The sequence below is a fragment of the Cornus florida genome, unplaced genomic scaffold (assembly GCF_030987335.1).
Source record: "Cornus florida cultivar Cherokee Brave unplaced genomic scaffold, ASM3098733v1 CherokeeBrave_3.0.0_Hap2_Chr01, whole genome shotgun sequence".
Classification (NCBI taxonomy): Eukaryota; Viridiplantae; Streptophyta; class Magnoliopsida; order Cornales; family Cornaceae; genus Cornus; species Cornus florida.
In genome coordinates this window covers 82,798,516-82,818,166 of record NW_026775571.1, presented here as the reverse complement: position 1 = coordinate 82,818,166, position 19,651 = coordinate 82,798,516, and the positions used below count along the sequence as shown (strand labels likewise).

At 33.4% G+C, this 19,651-nt stretch overlaps 2 protein-coding genes across 12 annotated transcripts in view; both read right to left on the bottom strand.

Annotated features, from left to right (window-relative positions):
- Positions 1-7,953: 7,953 nt before the first annotated feature.
- On the bottom strand, positions 7,954-8,983 carry LOC132303241 (uncharacterized). Its single transcript, XM_059800426.1, has 2 exons — positions 8,887-8,983; positions 7,954-8,663 (listed from the first exon to the last, which is right to left on the bottom strand). The coding sequence occupies exons 1-2, from the start codon at positions 8,927-8,929 to the stop codon at positions 8,401-8,403; spliced, it is 306 nt and encodes a 101-aa protein (XP_059656409.1). The 5' UTR covers positions 8,930-8,983; the 3' UTR covers positions 7,954-8,400.
- LOC132303213 (uncharacterized) overlaps positions 8,880-19,651 on the bottom strand; it is a 48,289-nt gene continuing 37,517 nt past the window's right edge. For 5 of the 11 annotated variants that reach the window (XR_009481139.1, XR_009481140.1, XR_009481135.1 and 2 more), the window contains 8 exons: positions 17,756-17,925; positions 17,555-17,656; positions 17,275-17,448; positions 13,898-14,002; positions 13,742-13,819; positions 10,833-10,977; positions 10,678-10,755; positions 8,880-9,374 (listed from right to left, as the gene is read on the bottom strand). Coding sequence is in view for 1 of the 11 variants with exons in the window: in XM_059800390.1 (XP_059656373.1) it covers positions 10,843-10,977; positions 13,742-13,819; positions 13,898-14,002; positions 17,275-17,448; positions 17,555-17,656; positions 17,756-17,893 (732 nt within the window). In the remaining 10 variants the exon portion in view is untranslated. Of the gene's footprint in view, positions 9,375-10,677; positions 10,756-10,832; positions 10,978-12,043; positions 12,150-12,442; positions 12,639-13,741; positions 13,820-13,897; positions 14,003-17,274; positions 17,449-17,554; positions 17,657-17,755; positions 17,926-19,651 lie in introns of those variants that run through there. The other 6 variants (XR_009481138.1, XR_009481141.1, XR_009481147.1 and 3 more) reach the window with 6 other exon arrangements.

Genomic DNA, 19,651 nt, shown 5'->3' with positions numbered 1-19,651 from the left:
GCCAACACTTTCTTTTTGCAGCACCAACCTATCCATAAAATCTTTCTCATACTCTTATTTAAATAAATAAATAAAAAATAAAAAGATTGAAAGGAGATGAGGACAAGAAATTAACATAAAATTATCACTTAGGAATAACCAAGCATTGCTTCAGATTAATCATCAAGTTAGTATAACAGCAACATACCCTTGAAATTGTTCATAAATACCTGCAAAATTTTCCAAAAAAAAAAAATAGGAACATACCCATGAAATTTAGATTAGGGCTGAGAAGACTGATTTACAATTCTAGATTCAAACACTAGATTAGGGCATATATGTGAAAGAGACATGCATGTGAAATCAAATGATGAAAGAGAGAGTTCCACGATCAATTAAATAGAAAGGTAGAATAGAGTAATGATGATAGACACGGAGAGCTAAAGGACTAAGGATCAATGGTAGATCGGAGAGAGAGAGAGAGGGGAACCGTGGAGAGAGGGTCGAAGAGAGAGACGTGGTGGACTCGGAGGAAAAGTCCACATTTGGTTTTGTGAATAGTGTAAGGAATTAGGGTGCTCATGTTTTTGACATGCTCGGTAAAAGTGGCTGGGCTTGACACACAACTAATTTGGCCCATTCTTGGGTTGACCTTTTAACTCTAACAATAAAAGGGTATTGGTTGGTGAAAGTTTTGGATGCCCAATTGGGTTAGCAAGTACCTTGCAAAACTCACCAAGGGCTTGTTGCTCCTTTTGCCTATCTTCTTTGTTGCGTTCTTCTGCATTCGTACGTTTCAAGAAAATGCAGTGACCGGACTGACCGATCCATCAATCATTTAAGTATTTACATGTCACGGACGAGTTCAAGTTCTAGCAAGAGAGACAAAAGTACTGTGTCTTTCTTTGCATTGATATTGACACTAAAGAAAACAACAAATTTCTACCAACTTTAAACTAAGAAGATAATCCTATTTTGGTTCGATTAGTTTAAGCTATCCATGCGTTGGTTGAGGAGGAGTACGTTGCTGGGCAGGGATCCCATCTCCATATCTTCCGGCTCTGTAATCCACCGTGGAATCTCAGGCTCAGGTTCAGGCTCAGGCTCAGGCTCAGGCTCCGTCATCTCCAGCTCCGGGTATGAGCAGATCCGGAATGGAGCTTTAGGGTAGAAGCACGGCCCCAATACAGCTGTTCGTACGAAGGCAAATCCATCTTCACCCCACTCAGTACCCCACGAATTTTGGATCCTAAAAATGAAATCTCCGGTAAGCTCATCTGTATCACAGCTCACCACCAACACTGCATGGTACAACTTTTTAAAGTTGTGAGGGAGTTGATCATAATAACCAACGCCTTGAAAAATTCCCTTGCACAACCAATATGTTAGTAAAAAAAATTTCAAATCAAGTTTTAATACTAGTATATATAAATGCAGAAATGATACTAACAGATTGATAAGTTCTAAATTCTGGTGTCATAATTAGCGAGGAGGCCAGTGGATGATTCTCCAAAAGCTGTGACATCTCTGTGCCCGATAAATGGGCAGGTCCGACAAAGCCTTGTATTCGAACTTTAGTAGCCTATTAAATAAAATAAAATAAATAAATAATTGTATAGATTAATAATTTAAACTCATTCCACATAACTATTTTTGATAACATTACCTGTGGTGTGGGGCGATATTCCCCCCTTCTTCCTACGTACGGATAGTCAGCCGCGTAATGGACCCCGTGTTCGATAATGTAGGCAAAAGCATACTCATAATAGGCCAGCTGGCAACCATGATCGTCCATAAAATTTTCATCCAATTGAAGTTCCTTTGGAATTTTATAAACTTTGTATAAACGATCAACCAACTCTTGCACGCTCAAGATGTCTGGTTCTCGGTTTCCTTGGTTAATGTGTAGCATTGAAGCTACAAGTTTTGTGGTCACTATAGCACAACAAGCCTCTGTAAATAAAATCAAATGAATTTTGTCATACTTTTTTTTTTTGAAATTTCTTTTGTTAGCAATAATAAACATTAAGTATCCACTTACGGCATTTCTTTTGATTCATAACCGAGCTCACATAACCAAGCTCGTACCAGTCCTGTGTTTAAAAATATATTTAGTCCACCCAATTTATGATATAGAGATATTTAAGGAAAAAGAAAAACAATACAAATATGGTTCCATTTGCGTTATATTTCTCCTAGCGATGAGATGAGTATACTATTTCTACATGTTTTAAAGGAATGACAATAAAATATTATTAATTAGTGTACATTAAGTGTTGCAAGAATCAAATTATTTTACTTACCAAAAAATATATATATCAAAGCTTATATAGGCTACATGTACTGATAGTTTGTGATGTCCAGTAATTTATTTTGGCGAAAGAAATTTTTAGTAAAATAATTTTCCTCTAAAACGTTGTTCATCATTTTTACCAAAGTAATTTACGGTTTTAAAGTTTGTGAGTTTTTTTTCTATCGTTTATGTGACAATCCCGAGAAAAAGGAGCCCTAATTCACCCCAAAAAAATAATAATAATAAAATAGAAGAGTACATCATATTATTGTAAAACATTTTTAACTATTTATCCGTACTAACCGTCTACAAAAAATAAATTTTACAACAAATTTAATGAACCTTAACTTTGTAAGTAACCAGCTTTTGTCATATGCCAAATAGAGCTCGTATCACTATAGTCTCAGTACGTAAGTGATGTACCTTTAAACAAAACATTTTCTTTGAAGTCCTTTTGTAACAATTAGCTGAAAAAGAACCCATAGCCATTACCTTTTTTAGTTTAAAAACACTTCTAATATGAGACTTGTATATTTCATTCTATCTACATGTATTATTATCTACAGACAAACTCCATCAATATATGATAATAATAACAATGTAAAATAAATATTGATTAATGAGGGAAAGAAAGAGATATACTTTTCGAGCCATTCCACACTCAGATCGATTCAAAACACAATCTTCAAGGGTAGGAGCAACCACCACTTGTGGACAACGGATTCGGATTTGGATTCAAAAAATGAACTACGAGCCAAAATAAAAAATAAATAAGAGACTTGCATGCCAAGCTATAGGGCTAGAAAGTGAAACTGAATAATTATTACCCATGAATCCCAACGTTATTATGATACATCAATATGTAAGAAGTTGGTCAGTAGATAAATCCAATAGTGAGTGACGAGTAGAGAATTTGTCTAGTGTTTTTCAAAATCATGAATGTAAATGCGAAATAATTACAATTCGGGTAATTCACACTCCCTTTGATTTGCAATAAAAAATATGATAAGAATATATAATTGTTCTTTGACTTCTGAATTGACCCATTAGTTAAAAAAATTGCCCCTTCGAGTTTACAAACTTAAACAACAACATCTCCAACCAAGAGTATGTAAACTTTTGAATTGACCCATTCAAATCATTAAAGTACAGTATTAACTTTTATAAGTCCTTTTATTTTACCAAAATAACTTATAATAAAAAAATAAAAATAAAAATAAAAACCCCAAACTCTACCACTGTGGCCACCAATGCCATATACATACAGATAAGGGCGGAGCAAGAAATTTTTTAATTGGGGGACCAAACCAGTAATGCAAACATAAAATTTGAAAATAATATAAAATCATTGTAAGAATTATTATTAGTATTTGTGCATGTTTAACGCCCTCGCTCAAATAGATAGATTAGTTATATTATCTAATACTTAAACAAAATTTTAATACAAAACCCTGACTTTCCATCTCAAAAAGTAAGAAATATGGTTTTTAAATATTTTTTTATGATTCCGTAGTAATATATTAAATATTAAAAGACCATTTTTAATATTCAAATATTAAATATCACATTCAAGTAGTCACACACAAGTTAAATTTTTTTATTTTTAGCGTTTATTGAAACATTACTTTCACAACATGCCACATTTTTCTTCCACAAAAACAAAGAAAAAAAAAATTTTATATATATATATATATATATATATGTCACAATAAAATCATATTTGTTTTTTTAATTCTTGAAGGTCATTTTGATCAATTAGTAGGAGGTTATAAAGGTAATTTAATGATTCACAAGTATCAATTAAAAAGTCAAAGGGTAAGTACGTACTTTTATTATGATTTGGTGTCTTTGCTCATTTTACCAAACCTAAGAGTATTTTTGTCAAAAAAAATATTTAAGTTATATTTAGATGGTTGTCTTTAACTCAAACCTAAAGGAGTGATCTAAGTCACATAATGCGAGAGTGCAAAAGCGGCAAAATATAAAATTAGTTGAGAGCAGGAGCGTCTTGAGAACGCCGGTATACTATATACTATATATTTATATAATTATTTTACTAGAAATATAAGTATATTAAGGGCTGCAAATTAAGCCCTTGCAAATTTATGCCCTTTTTTGTTCCTGAACTTGGTCATTTCTGGGTTCTTCAGAAATCGATCCATTTTGGAGAAAAAGAACCGACTTTGATTTTCTGGGTTTGCCCAAATTTGGTTTTTTGGAGGTTGGTTTTGGTTTTTCTTCATCAAGAAAGCAGTTTTTCTTGAACTGGGCAGGCTTTCAAGCCCTATTTCACAATATCAATTTTTTCCATCCTAATTCATCCAAATCAAGCCCTGATTTGCAACCATATCCAACTGATCAGTACTTGAATTTCTTCATCACTCCACACTTTTTTGTCAAGAAGAAACCCTACTACTTTTTTGTCGGAAGAAACCCCTAACACTGTAACTCTCTCACACCGCACAACTTTAAAATACACTCGCTCACTGCTATGCTCTCTTACTAATACACTCTTGATGTTAAAATCTTGTTAAGTTGAATTTTAATAACCCATTTCGGTATATTATATATTTTATATTTATATAATTATTTTATTTGAAATATAAGTATATTAAGGGCTGCAAATTAAGCCCATGCTACTTATAATATTATTGGCCCAATTAATAATAAAATGTTTAGAAGTTCATCTTATTAACTAAAGAGCCCAATAGCCCAAGTCATAGTTTAATCACAACCATTGGATTAATTTCCCACTTAAGAGCTATAGAAAACCCTAAAATGCCACGCCTCCACCCTTTTCAACCGTCTGAAGCCACCCCAAATGGCCAAGGCGCCTCATCTGAGAACATCCCGCTGCTAACTCCTTTCCTTCGCGGCAACCAATTTGAAACAAAATCCCTAAACTCCATCTTCAATAACAGGATCCACAACCGCTGCAACTCCCTTTTTAAGGCTATCACTCTGCAATGGAAACACTAAACTCCATATGCGAAGAGAATGCTATCTTGCTCTCTTTCTGATATGATAACTATAGATCGATGGTCATCTCTATGAAGAAAAAGGTATGCGAATTCTGTGATTTTTGTATGGATTCGCGAATTTTGAAAATGAGTTCGCGAATTCTCAAAACCGAGTTCGCGAATTTATGCCGTTTTCGCTCCCAATTCGCAAATACCCGTAGGGAGCTCTGATCCGTCACCTAGTTGAACGAATCCTGTGATTTACCCTTACAATTAACATATGTCAATAATTAAAAAATGCAATGTCCATGGGTAAGGATGTCAATTTTTACCGCCCCGTCCCGCTCCATTAATAAAGGATATAGGAACACTTGTTATACCGTTGGGGCAGATATGGATACAAATTCTGTACCCGTCGAGGGTCACGGGACGGGTAAGAATTTAATGTACATATCTTATGGGCCCCGCCCCGCCCTCATATAATTATATATATATATATATAAGTTATTTTAGCGGCTTACCCAATTATCAATCTCTTACAATCCTAATTTGGGATGTAAACTTGGTATTAAATTTGCTTTTGTTTTGGTTATGATGGAAGTTGGAGCTTAGAACTTCTTGTGATTTGGTTGTATTAAACTTTTATTTTTGTTTATTATGTTCTTTGAATTATGTTATGTGCATATTATTTTTTAATTTTTGTTGGGATGCATAATTTTATTTATGTTGTGCCATTTCTAGGCTTTGCGCATTTAAATAGCAGGAGTTTAAGTTCCAAAAAGTAAGAGAAAAAAATTTGTTAGCAGAGCGGGCACAGGGGCACAGTATTTCCTAACGGGGCGGGGCTGGATATGAAAATCCAACCCGTCGCGGGTCTCGGGGCGGGCATGGACTTAACAAAAATTAAAAAGAGCGGGGCGAGATTTAGGGAAATCCATTCCAAACCCGCCCCGTTGCCATCCCTATCCATGGGTGTAAATTTCACACTCTACTAAAAAAATAATAATAAAAATAAAAATAGCCGTTTTCTTCCTCACTACGAAAACCTCGCCTCGGTTTCAGTCTTGGGTTTCAGACCTCCGTCCGGCGAGACAGACCCACCACCTCCAAACGAAACAGAACAGCAAACCTCCGTCCGGCGACACAGACCCACAACCTCCAAACGAAACAGAACAGCAAACCTCCGTCCGGCGACACAGACCCACAACCTCCAAACGAAACAGAACAGCGCCTCATAGGTGTCTGAAATCCATTTTCAGACCAAGAACATTTGAATTTAGAGCATCCCTAAACAACCTGAAAACTCCATTGACGAACCTTTGAAGCTCCAAAACACCCATTGAAGCTCTACAAAACCAATTGATCTCCATTGAAGCCTAAACTAACATAGAACTCTACCATTTACAAGAAATTTATACAAATTCAAAAGAATTACAAAGATGGTACAAAACCCAAGTCTCACATCAAATCCTTAAACTCTGTACAACAATCCAGGTTCCTAAAAATTTACACCCATGGACAGATTCATACACATACACATACATCCATTCATCCACAGCATTCAATTAACTATAAATAAACATACTATTTGACAAATCAGAGCTCATACACGATTTAGCATTGACACAATGTACGAAAATGAGTTTTTTAAAAAACCATGAATGATAAATAAGACCGGGAAGTTAAAGGAGACTCACCCTCGAAGATCAACTACCTCCTCAAGGTAGTTCCTAGTGGCCCTTCCTTTTTTTGATTTTACTCCTTTTTGATAAATCTTTCTGAGTCACACTTCCCAAGAGAGGTCACAGTTTCTTAAAAGAGTACACTTCCCCAGTAGAAGTCATAGTTTTTTAAAAGAGTAATTTATTTTGAGACAGGAGAAGCTTTTGTCTTTTTCTTATTTACTTTAAAATATTTCTTCAAGTTTATGAGTAAAAAGAAATTTATTTTGAGACGAGGAAGGTTTTGCTTTTTTCTCATTTTCTTTAAAATAGTTACTTAGGCTAATGAGTGTGAGTACTGTCTTTTTGGAAATATTTGAATGAAATTATGTTTTAAAATATTATGTTTTAAAATAAAAGGGGTAATCTAAAACATCATGGAAGTTCAAAAGTTCAATTGTTACTATTTTTGTCAAAAAAAAAAAAATGTTACTGTTTCATGTCAAAGCTTATAGGTTTCTATTCTTTCAACTGTTACTATTTTTTATTCTTCTTCTTTAGTTTTTTCCAATTTAATACTGTAAAATCATTTTATCATATTTATAGTTAAATATCCGTGTTATATGTGCTATAAACATGTTACTATTTTGGTCGTCAAAATTGAGATATATATATATATATATATATATATATATATATATATTGTAATTTAATAAATTATTTAATCAGATTTATAGATGAATCAATACTGAGGTTAATTGGAACGACTTCAATTAAATGGTCATCATGCTAATCACCCTCACTTGGTGTGCAAATTTTTGCCTGTTTGTCTCAAAATGATATTGCCACTATTGCTAAAAGCATTCTATCAAGAGGAATTTGATGTACACATAAAAGTAATACATTTGTGAATCCTCGGGAAAAGGCTACAAAAAGAAAGTTGGAATGAAGCTTTCTCTGGTTTGATAAAATCATGTTAAGAATATATATGTTGTAAACAAATAAATGAAATGGATTATGACTTCCATCCGAGTGTGGTGGATTGATGAGTTAAACATGATTTGAAAATAAAAAACTCACATTCTTTTTTATTTTTGTTTATGCAAGAACTTGAACCCTCAACCATATTTTAAATAAATATTCAAACTAACAAGCACTCTCTGCACTAAAGAAGTCATTACAACCCGAATATGCAAGTTATTTCTCAATAAATTGCAAGGTAAAAAAAATATATAAAAAAAGGCCTATATAATTTACAAAATTAAAGAAAAAAAAAAATGATTCTTCTTACCCCAAAGAGAAAAAAAACGATTCAAATATTAAAAATACAAATAGAAAAAATGACCCTTATATTAAAGATGCAAAACTTTCTTTTCCGTCCTACAGGAATCATTCATTTCCTCTCAAGAGTTTTCCAAAAATATAGTGCACTTCAAGACAGCCCATTTAGCCTTTGTTTTAGAACACCTCCTATTGAAGGAAATCAAGCTGATGTTGTACTTTCTTGTCAGGGTTTCAGTCCACAAGAAATTAACCCACTTGGATGGAGAAAAAAACCAAAATAGGAGAGACTGAAAGTCCGTGTCCATGATTTCCAAGCCTTGTGAATCTTATTTGCAAGATATCTAACTACATGAACAGCACCAACAGTCAGTATTCCAGAGACAGTCCGCCTTGCACTTGAAATCATAACCCTACGCCTCACAACTTTCCGCATGCATTCAGCAACCTCTTCTCTTGAATTAATCACAACCTCGCGTATAACTTGACCTGCAAAGACAATGTGATGTTAATGCAATCAAAACAAAATTGTTGCATCAGATACATACCCATTTGGAAATCTGCATATGAATTTAAGCAACATTTTTTTTTTTTAATTCTTTTTCCCCACAGAGAGGATTTGAAGCATATGGAAGGCTAGAAACTCTTAAATCAGGGAATATTTGGGTTTCATTTTCCTGTCAATCTACACCATCAGAGTTGAAGTTCATACCAGATTTATCAACTTTTTTCTCTTCTCCTAGTCTCACCATCATTTGGCTTCTGATCGTCGCAGGAAGAATAGAAACAAGGGAGGAAACTGCAGATAAACTAGAGTCCTGGTGTGGACAGATTGAAACATATCAGACAAAAGTACAATAATGAATATTTCATGCCAGCTACACTGCCTTTATATGATCCTAGTAGATCAAAGGAAGGTAGAGAGTATCATGTTTCAACACTGAAATTACAAATATATTCCTGCCGTGACTAGAGCCCCCGAATAAAAATGATTGTTTGAATAATTAATAAGGAAATATTGGACCCTTTCATAACAATAGAAAAGAAAGATACAAGATTAAAGCTGCTCTGGGAATTGAGAACTCAAGGATTTGAATGGACCTGAGATATATTTACTTGGTGAGCACCAGATGATGAAAATCTCAACAAGTCATTGGTCGCGTGTTCTTCTAGATAAGGCCCTTGCACAATCTTCTTCACCTGACAGGTAATGTAGATGTCAACAGAAAATACCAGAGAACAGAAGAATATATCATGCGAATTTCATGTTTTTCACCTCCTAAGGTCAAGGAAATGCGTTACTGGATGTTAGGTGCCAATAATATCTCCAAAACAAGTTAAACAAAAAGGATAAAAACGAGCAGTTATGTAAAATAACCTGTAACCACATCGAGGAAAAATCTCATTCATTACCATCTCAACTTATATTAATTTTGATCTTCCCTTCCCCCAACATCACTCTCAGTGTGGATCTCTTTATGTTTCCTCACTGAACAGTTATTGGTTTTCTCAACTGCAGTTATAATCTTCTACTAATTGTTTTACCAAGTAAATGGACTCCATAGTAAATCTTTCAGTCAGAATTTGAAATTAGTTACAGGGCACCGTGGAAACCCTGATCTTTTTTTATTATCATTTCTCATAGTTTCATTATATGACCCATCTAAGTTCTCGGTAAATGCCACAATTTTATATATTTCTTTTATTTTTATAAATTAGTACTATATTGATTTTCTTCACTCACTTGGCATGTCAATCTAAACATATACATTGAACATACAATACGTTCGAAGCACTTTTCATTTAAACCATCTTGCTTTGGTTTATAAGCAAAGTTATCTCCAATAACTCCCTTTTCTAATAACCAAGAATAGATAACAAAATTGTTTAAGTTTTGCTATATGTCTGACTCTTTATTTCACTACTTTCTTAATTGCATCCAAACTTTACTATAGTTATATTCATACATTCAGTTATAGAACTACTTATTTTAAACCCTTCTGATTCTACATCATCTCTCCGAACAATTAATTTAACATTATCCATTCTTTAGTTTTATTAATCAGAAAAATATCATCAATAAGTAGCATAAACCATGGACCTCATCCTTTATGTTTTTGGTTAATTCATACATAATCAACGCAAAAAGACAGAGGCTTGACATTAATCCTTGATATAAGTTTACAATAATTGAAAATTCACTTGTTTCTCTTGCAGTTGTTCCAATTAATAGTTGCAACTCCATCCTACACATCCTTTATCATTTCAATATATCTATTTATAATGACGTCCACTAGTTATATGGATAATAGTAGAAAGCACAAAGCGTGCTAACACAATCAAAAGATACAAGTGACTTCTCTCCTAAGATTTAAGTAAGTTGTCCTTGAGATCATAGTTTCAGTTTTTTGTATAGCTTGGGACGCGTTCCCCTTTTGAACGCCTTTTATACATTTTACTTATCAAAAAAAAAAAGATCTAAGTAAGTTGTAATCAACCATGCCTTATTTTTATCTTCAATAAAAAGCATACGCAGATCACCCGTATATGAGAGGCTACATATTTTGGCATAGATATCTTCCTGGAAGAGCAAAAAATTATTTTACAAATAAATAATAATTCTGTAATACTAAATAATTTAAGTGAAAAGAAGCAAACCTCATTGAATTTAGATGGCAAAAGAAGGAGAGCAGCAGATGCTGTTGAATTTAGATGGCAAAAGAAGGAGAGCAGCAGATGTTGCAGCTCTCAAATTAACAGAGTTTACATTTGAAATATCCAGATTATCCTTTAGTATATGAACCTAAAAGAAAGAAAAAAAGAAAAAATAAAAAAAAAGCAGTTGAGACATCTCTAGTCAGATATGCACAAAATGCATAAGATAATGATCACAAACAGTTCAGAGAATGTTAAAGCTAATGACGAGTGGAATTTGTGAACCAAACGCATCAAAGAAAATCATAAACAGAATCTAGAGTCTCTCTCAGTTTATTCGATCACACAAAAGAAAGAAAGAACCCAGCCTAAATCAATATGCTTGAAATTTTTGCCAATTCAAAAGATAAAACCTCATTACTGACATCATGACCACAGCCACTACTCCTTAACTATCACTATGCTCTCTTTCCACAATGCCCATAAATTTTAAGCAAATATGCTTTCTAAGTAACTTTATCCATTAACCTACCGATTGACACCCTACAAAACCAGCAGTTCCTCGTTTTTTCCAGTTGGGTTTACCATGTAAAAATCTGTCTCTCTTTACTTTATTTTCGATAGGTCTAAATCACTGCTCGTACTGTGACATATCAGAGCTAGGGTGACGATCACACACACCCAGCGAGCCTAAATATCAAACTTGATATTTAGGACATATATATATATGTATATATATATATATAACTAGATAATTCATAATCAATTCTTCTTAGATGATTCATCCACAATTCCTCTTCTCTATCTCAACTTTTGATTCCAATACTAGTGTTTTGATTCTTTTGAATAATTACAAGGTCCACAAGAGTTGTTCAGTAGCCCTTATTTTATACTTAAAACCTAACCCTTTGATCATAAAACTCTAATCCTAGTTGCTCCACCATTCTAGCACAAAAACATTTGTTTTCCCTTGGTATAATTTTTTTAACTTTTCTTTTGATTCTCAAAACCAAAATTAGTTTTCAATCAGACTAATTGTTGCATCAGATACCCATTTGGAAATCTGCATATGAATTTAAGCAACATTTTTTTTTTTAATTCTTTTTCCCCACAAAGAGGATTTGAAGCATATGGGAGGCTAGAAACTCTTAAATCAGGGAATATTTGGGTTTCATTTTCCCATCAATCTACACCATCAGAGTTGTTGTTCATACCAGATTTACCAACTTTTTTCTCTTCTCCCACTCTCATCCTCATTTGGCTTCTGACCGTCGCAGGAAGAATAGAAACAAGGGAGGAAACTGCAGATAAACTAGAATCCTGGTGTTGACAAATAGGAACATATCAAGACAAGAGAACAATAATGAACTTTTCATGCCAGCTACACTGTTTTTATATGATTCTACTAGATAAAGGTAGGTAGAGTATCATGTTTCAACACTGAAATTACAAATATATGTGTGGCCTCACTGGAGTCCCCGAATAAAAGTGAATGTCTGAATAATTGATAAGGAAATATTGGACCCTTTCATAACAATAGAAAAAGATAGAAAAAGAAAAGATACAAGATAAAATCTGCTCTGGGAATTGAGAACTCAAGGATTTGAATGGACCTGAGATATATTTACTTGGTGAGCACCAGATGATGAAAATCTCAACAAGTCATCGGTTGCATGTTCTTCTAGATATGGCTTATACATTGTTTGGAATAAACCAAACTGCCCATGCACAATCTTTTTCACCTGACAGGTAATAAAGATGTGGACGGAAAAGACCAGAGAACAGAAGAATAGATCATGCCGATTTCACCTACAAGGTCGAGGAAGTGCCATACGGATGTTAGGCACTAATAATATCTCCAAAACAACAAAGATTAAAATGAAAAGTTATGTAAAAGAACATGTAACCTCATCGAGGAAATATCTAGATTTCAGAACATTCTATTATAATCGTTACATTATTCCTAATATAATTCAGAATCCATATCTTGGCAATATCAGACTTTCCATTATTGGTTTATGACCTATGTTACCTGAACTCGGGTACGTCTGTCAGGTACAGGCACCAAGGAAACCTTAATCTTTGTTTTATTATCAATTCTCATAGTTCCATTGTATGATCTATATAAGTCCTCGATAATTGCCACAATGTGGTATATCTCTTTCATAATTGTAAATTAACTATATTGCTTTTCTCTACTCATTTGGTATGTCATAAAGTATAATAGGTCTAAGCGTTGTTTCATGGAATTTGCCTTTTAGTCTAAAGGAATATGTTGATCATACAATCTGTTAGGAGCACTATGCATTTAACCCATCTTGCTTTGGTTTTATAAGCAAAACTATCTCCAATCTCTCCCCCTCTTCAATAATCAAGACTAGACAACAAAACTGTTCAAGTTTTGATATCTTCCCACACTTTATTTCACTATTTTCTTACTCGCATTCACAACTTTACAAAAGTTGCATTCATACATTCAGTTTAGTCCTATTTATCTTAAACTCTTTTGATTCTACACTGTCACTCCGAACAATTAATTTAACATTGTCCCTTCTTTAATTTTATTAATCAGAAAAACATCATCAATAAGTAGCCTAGACCATGAACTTCATCTTTTACGTTTTTTTGTTAATTCATTTATAATCAAGTAAAAAAAATAGAGGCTTAACATCAATCCTTGATATACGTTTACGATAATTGAAAATTCGCTTGTTTCTCTTGCAGTTGTTCTAAATATAGTTGTAACTCCATCTTACGCATCCTTTATCATTTCAATATATCTATTTATCACATGACAGCCACTAGTTATATGTATAATATCAGAAAGGACAAAGCACACTAACACTATCGGAAGCTACAACTACAAGTGATATTCTTCGCTTAAGATCTAAATAAGTTGAAATCAACCTTACCTTATTTTTATCTTCTGCAAAAAGCATACACAGATCAACCATATATGAGAGGCTGCATATTTTGGCATAGAGATCTTCCTGGAAGAGCATCAAATTATTTTACAAATAAAATAATAAGTTTGTAGTATTAAATAATTTAAGTGAAAAGAAGCAAACCTCGTTGAATTTGGATGGCAAAAGAAGGAGAGCAGCAGACGTTGCAGCTCTCAAATTAAAAGAGTTTACATTTGAAATATCCAGATTATCCTTTAGCATATGAACCTAAAAAAAAATGTTTCAGAGAAGACAGTTCGGTCACACAAAAGATAATGAGCACATTCAGTGGATGATAGATCATAACTAACATCAAACGGTTCAGAGAAAGTTAAAGATAAATAGCATGCAGAATTTGTGAACCACACACATCAAAGAAAATCATAAGCAGAATCTTGAGTCTCTCTCAGCTTAATTCAATCCACAAAAGAAAGAAAGAAACCGCCCTATATCCCTGTGCTTGAATTTTTTGCCAATCCAAAAGATAAAACCTCAAACATGCCAATTCTAAGTACAGGGCTGAAATTCAAACAATTTACATAAACAAAGCCCAAAAAGAGGCCATACTGACATTATGACCACATCCACCACAAATTCCTCCTTAATTATCACTATGTTCCCTTTCCACATTGCCCATAAATTTTAAGCAAATATATTTTCTAAGTAACTTTATCCATAAACCTCCAGCCTGGTACACCTACTCATTGACAAAGCTTCTCACACAGCTAAGCATCACCTGCTATACATAAAATAGGCTAAAGAAACACCTGCTTCTCACATAACTTCATCCACAATTATGAAGTATACAGCCCCTTCATCCAAATGGAAATAAAAACCACCTCACACTACTACCTGAATACATCTTCAATCGCCTGCAAATAACACCCAAAAATATGTATGTGAGATTCACAAAAAATGCATGAAGATCAGACACGATAATCCAACATGGAAATGTGGGACATTTGTCCAACACTTGTGGTTAGAGATGCACTAAACAAGTATATCAATATAAAAAATTTGTACATAAAACTCCCTCGTTATGTTCCTTTTTGTCTACAATTTCTAAAACCACTGATTCTACTCTGAAGAAGATAATTCAATATATGTGAATTTTTAGCCTTATTGCAGTTTTCTTAGGCTGGAAGATTTGATATCCTACACTCAACTCACATACCACATCTAATACATATACCGAGTCCACCCAAGATAGGGGCATATAGCAAAATTGTTAGACCCATAAACTTAATTGGATTGTTTAACCATTGGTATGATCTTTGATTACTTTGTCAAGATGGAAATCCAAATCCAGAACATTTTTGTTGGTTATCAACATACCTAGAATTCCATTTTATAGGACTCCTTGAGTATGAGAAAGTGCACAAAAAACACAAAAGGCATAAATAAACAACCATTATAATCCAAAAGAATTACTAAATAAACATAATGATTAAAATTTAAGAGCCGAATCAAAAGTAATAATTGTCACTGAATCAACATAAATGTGTAAAGCTTTGCTACACTCCTCATCCTCAAGCATTCAGCAATTCACATGATTCATCATCATCATCCTTACCTTAATCCCATATGAATGGGTCGACCACATGAATTCTCTCACTCCAAACTTTTCTATTACAAGCCATTTCATCTATACTGTGTTTAACTTTTTAATATCGTTTTCAATAACCTCATCCGATGTTATTGAATCAAATCGCGTTTAGGTCACATTCACTCTAATAATGTAACACCATCTCTCTGGGTTAGTTGAAATACTAGGAATAATTCTACCACTTCTACTAGGGATGGCCTTTTTTATCCAACTGCTTTAGCCAATATTGGAACACAACTGAAAATCGTCCTCCTTTTTTTTTTTTTTTTTTTCAAGTCAATCATCTAGACCCCAAACAACAGGGCATGAGAGAGTTATGACATAGCAGTCCCTACCAGATAAAAATACAACACAATAAAGGCATGGTCACACTACAATTGCTTATATGGAGACAACAAGGACAATGATAATATATTTGCAATTATACAAATTTAAAATGATAAACATTCATATATCATCACAAACCATAAGGCGTGGGATAGTATTTCAATCCAAGAATTGATCCATTCCACATTCTCATCCTGATTTAAATAGGGGCTACTAAAGCCTAGACTCACTTAAATAGCACATCAAATTATAAGTATCGGTCCAAAATTCCCAAAGCTCAGTACTAATCCTTCATATTTTACAATCCAACCTTATGTAGGAAAAAAAGTTTATAGAAGAAAAAAAAAGGTGGTCAAATGTGTTGAGACACTGACCTAAATCTATGACCTAAACTCCCTCATTTTCAGCTAAAAAGTCTTTTTTCTTCATATATATGAGTAATTCTCCTTACTCAAATATTCACTTTACAAAAGATAGCGAACTCATGAATAAAATAGTCTTCATTAAATAACACTTACTATACTTATCAAAAAATTTAATAACACTTACTATTAGAAACCAAGCCCAAATGAACAAAGCCAACCACCCACCGATCACCACAATTTCCCCCTTCTTAACACCCAAAATTGCATCCACATCTTTTACCATCTCCTCTTCCAAAACCACATTCCACATTCTACCTAACATCAACTTCTATTTTATGAAGATCATGAACCCTCCTGTTGAGATAGCATCTCCAACTCGCCATCATTAGTCCAAAAACCTCTATATCGCTCCCCGAAACTCGCCTCAGCCAATTTCAGTACAACTAAGGTGACCGCCACTACCTTTCCAGCACTCGTCATTGCAAGCGAAAAACGTAACTCATTCTACAAACTAATATCTAATGTTTTACTTACCCAAAAAAACTAATATCTAATGTTCTTAACAATACTTTTATTGGAAAAATGGTAAGAGTTGTGGTACACGGACATAAGCTTTCAACTAATTAGACATCATATTTATTAATATTCAATCTATTTCTTCTTTCGAAGAAAGTTTTAAGTGTTTAGAACCCTTTTATTTCTTACAATAAAACAAAATAAGAGTTATGCTGCATCGACATAAGCTTTGGACTAAATTAGACATGTTATTCTCATCATATTCTAGTTCCTCTTTTTGAAGAAGTTTTGAAGTGATTGGAACCCTTGAAATGATTTTTCTAAAATTCACACTATAATCCAAAAGAGATAATATCCCTGGAATCAACTTCAATAAATAAATATATGTATATATATATATATATATATATATATATATATATATATATCTAGAATCCTTGATAGCATCTAATATCCTAAATTTCACCCTATAACTTATAAATGAGATATAAAAAAAAAAAAAAATAAAAAAATAAAAAAAAAAAAAAAAAAGAAACCACATGAAAAAAAAATGGGAATTAGACAATAAGCTGTTGAACTCCATAAATATACATATATAGATACACATACAAATAAATTCTCCATAATTTCCTCTCCCCAAACAAGTAATAACAGAATCTAACGTACATCTGATATATTAATTTTACCTCATGAGTCTTAGCCACGCGGATTGGTCGGTTTCCCTCGAACACATTAGCACAAAAAATATTAGACTGACCATCAGCATCATCCTTATCCTTGGCCTCAAAGTTAAGGCACAAGAAGAAATTAACACCCAAAACGTTTGCCCCAAAAGTTCTCACAAACTCGTAATTTGTCCCCTAGTACCAAAGAAATTTTCCAATATGAAAAGAAGAGTAATGTGAATTTAACATATATTAATTAAAACAAAAATAAAAATAAAAATAAAAATAAAATAAAAACAACCTTGCATACATTCATTTTATTGTACTGCTGAATTGATGATCGACAGTAACCAATGACTGAATCTGAATTCTTGTGGGGGTGAAATTTTGGAGCAAAAAGCCCCTATAAAAAAACACCAAATTAATTAGCATTATATATATACATATAGACACTATGTTATGTTTAAATATAACGATGGGGTTGAGGAGAAGAGTCACATACTCCTTTTACGAGAACCGCTTCACGGTACAAGGCTATCTGTTCATCAGTCAACACATCACGGATGTTCAGCCCCTTTCCTGGTTGTCCATAAGACTTTTGTGGTGGTTCAGAAGTGACATGGGAGACGGAAGAAGCCATACGATTGCACAACAGAAAAACCCTAACCCTAACTGGCACCAACGATTTGATGAGAATGAGATATACTTGTAAGATGGATATGGACCCAAAAACATGTATGTGAGATTCACAAAAATGCATGTAATAATGAGACACGACAATCAAACATGGAAATACGGGACATTTGTCCAACACTTGTGGTTAGAGATGCACTAAACAAGTATATCAATAACAAAAATTTAAAGTATTTGTACATAAAACTCCCTCGTTATGTTCTTTTTTGTCTACATCACTGTCTCAAACAGCTGATTTACTCTACAGAATATTCAATATATGTGAATTTTTAGCCTTATTGCAGTTTTCTTAGGTTGGAAGATTTGATATCCTACACTCAGTCACATACCACATCCGATACATGTACTGAATCCACCTAAGATAGGGCATATAGAGAAATTGTTACACCCATAAACTTAAGCGAATTGTTTAACCCATGGTAGGATCTTTGATAACTTTGTCAAGGTGGAAATCTAGATCCAGAACATTTTTGTTGGTTACCAAGAGGTGCACAAAATTCACAAAAGGCATAAATAAATAACCATTATTATCCAAAAGAATTACTAAATAAACAAATTAAAGAGACGAATAAAAAGTAATAATTTTCACTAAATTAACATAAATGTGTAAAGCATTGCTACCCTCCTCATCCTCGAGCATTCAAACCCTTCACATGATCATCATCATCATTCTTACCTTAATCCCATATGAATGGGGTCGACCACATGAATTCTCTTGCTCCACACTTTTCTATTACAAGCCATTTCATCAATACTGTATTTAACTTTTTAAAATCATTTTCAATAACCTCATCCGATGTTATTTTTGCTTGCCCTCTCAATCTCTTACCTTCTATTACCACTAGTCTTCCTCGTTTGACTGGCACATTTTAGGTCTCCGATGTATAAGTCCAAACCAAACCATCTAAGTCCACTCTCTTGAATTTTCTCACCAATGGGTGCTACAACTATTTTTTCTCAATTTCATTAGTAACCTATCTTTCCTAGTCACTCTACTCATCATCTTAACATTCTCATTTCCACTACATGAAGGTGTCGTTCTTGTTTCATTTGTTGGGCCCAACACTCCACTCCAATAGAATTTTCCTTTTAACCTATTATCAAATTAAATCTCACTAGATTGTCTCCATTATGTCCAACCCACTCCAATTATACTTAAAATAGATCTTACTTTATATCAAACACTTATTTTCCTATTTTCAGACATAAGAGATAGAAATAGATTAAAATATAAAAAGAGAGAATTCTTTTGGGTGTTAATGCACCATGAGACTGCAAAGATGAAAGATCAAACCCACATAAAGTAACTCAAAACGAAAAAGGTGATGACACCAAATAAATTAGTGAAAGTAAATTAAGGCTAAAACTTGGGAAAATTAATTTATGATTGCTAGCAGAAATTCAACATACATAAATAAATAGAATGCATAAGGCGACCTGCTATAATGACTGTGGTAGTGTGATATATCAATGTCTTGGGCAATGGTTCTCAAATTCTTCAAGAAGAAAAAAGTAGATAAAATGCCAAACTTACTCTAGGTAGATGAAAAGATCACATTCTCATAATCAAATTGGGTTAAGGTTACATTCACTATAATAATGTAAAACCATTTCTCTAGGTTAGTTGAAATACTAGGAATAATTCTGCCACTTCTACTATGGAAGGCCTTTTTTATCCAACTGCTTCAGCCAATATTGTCCAACA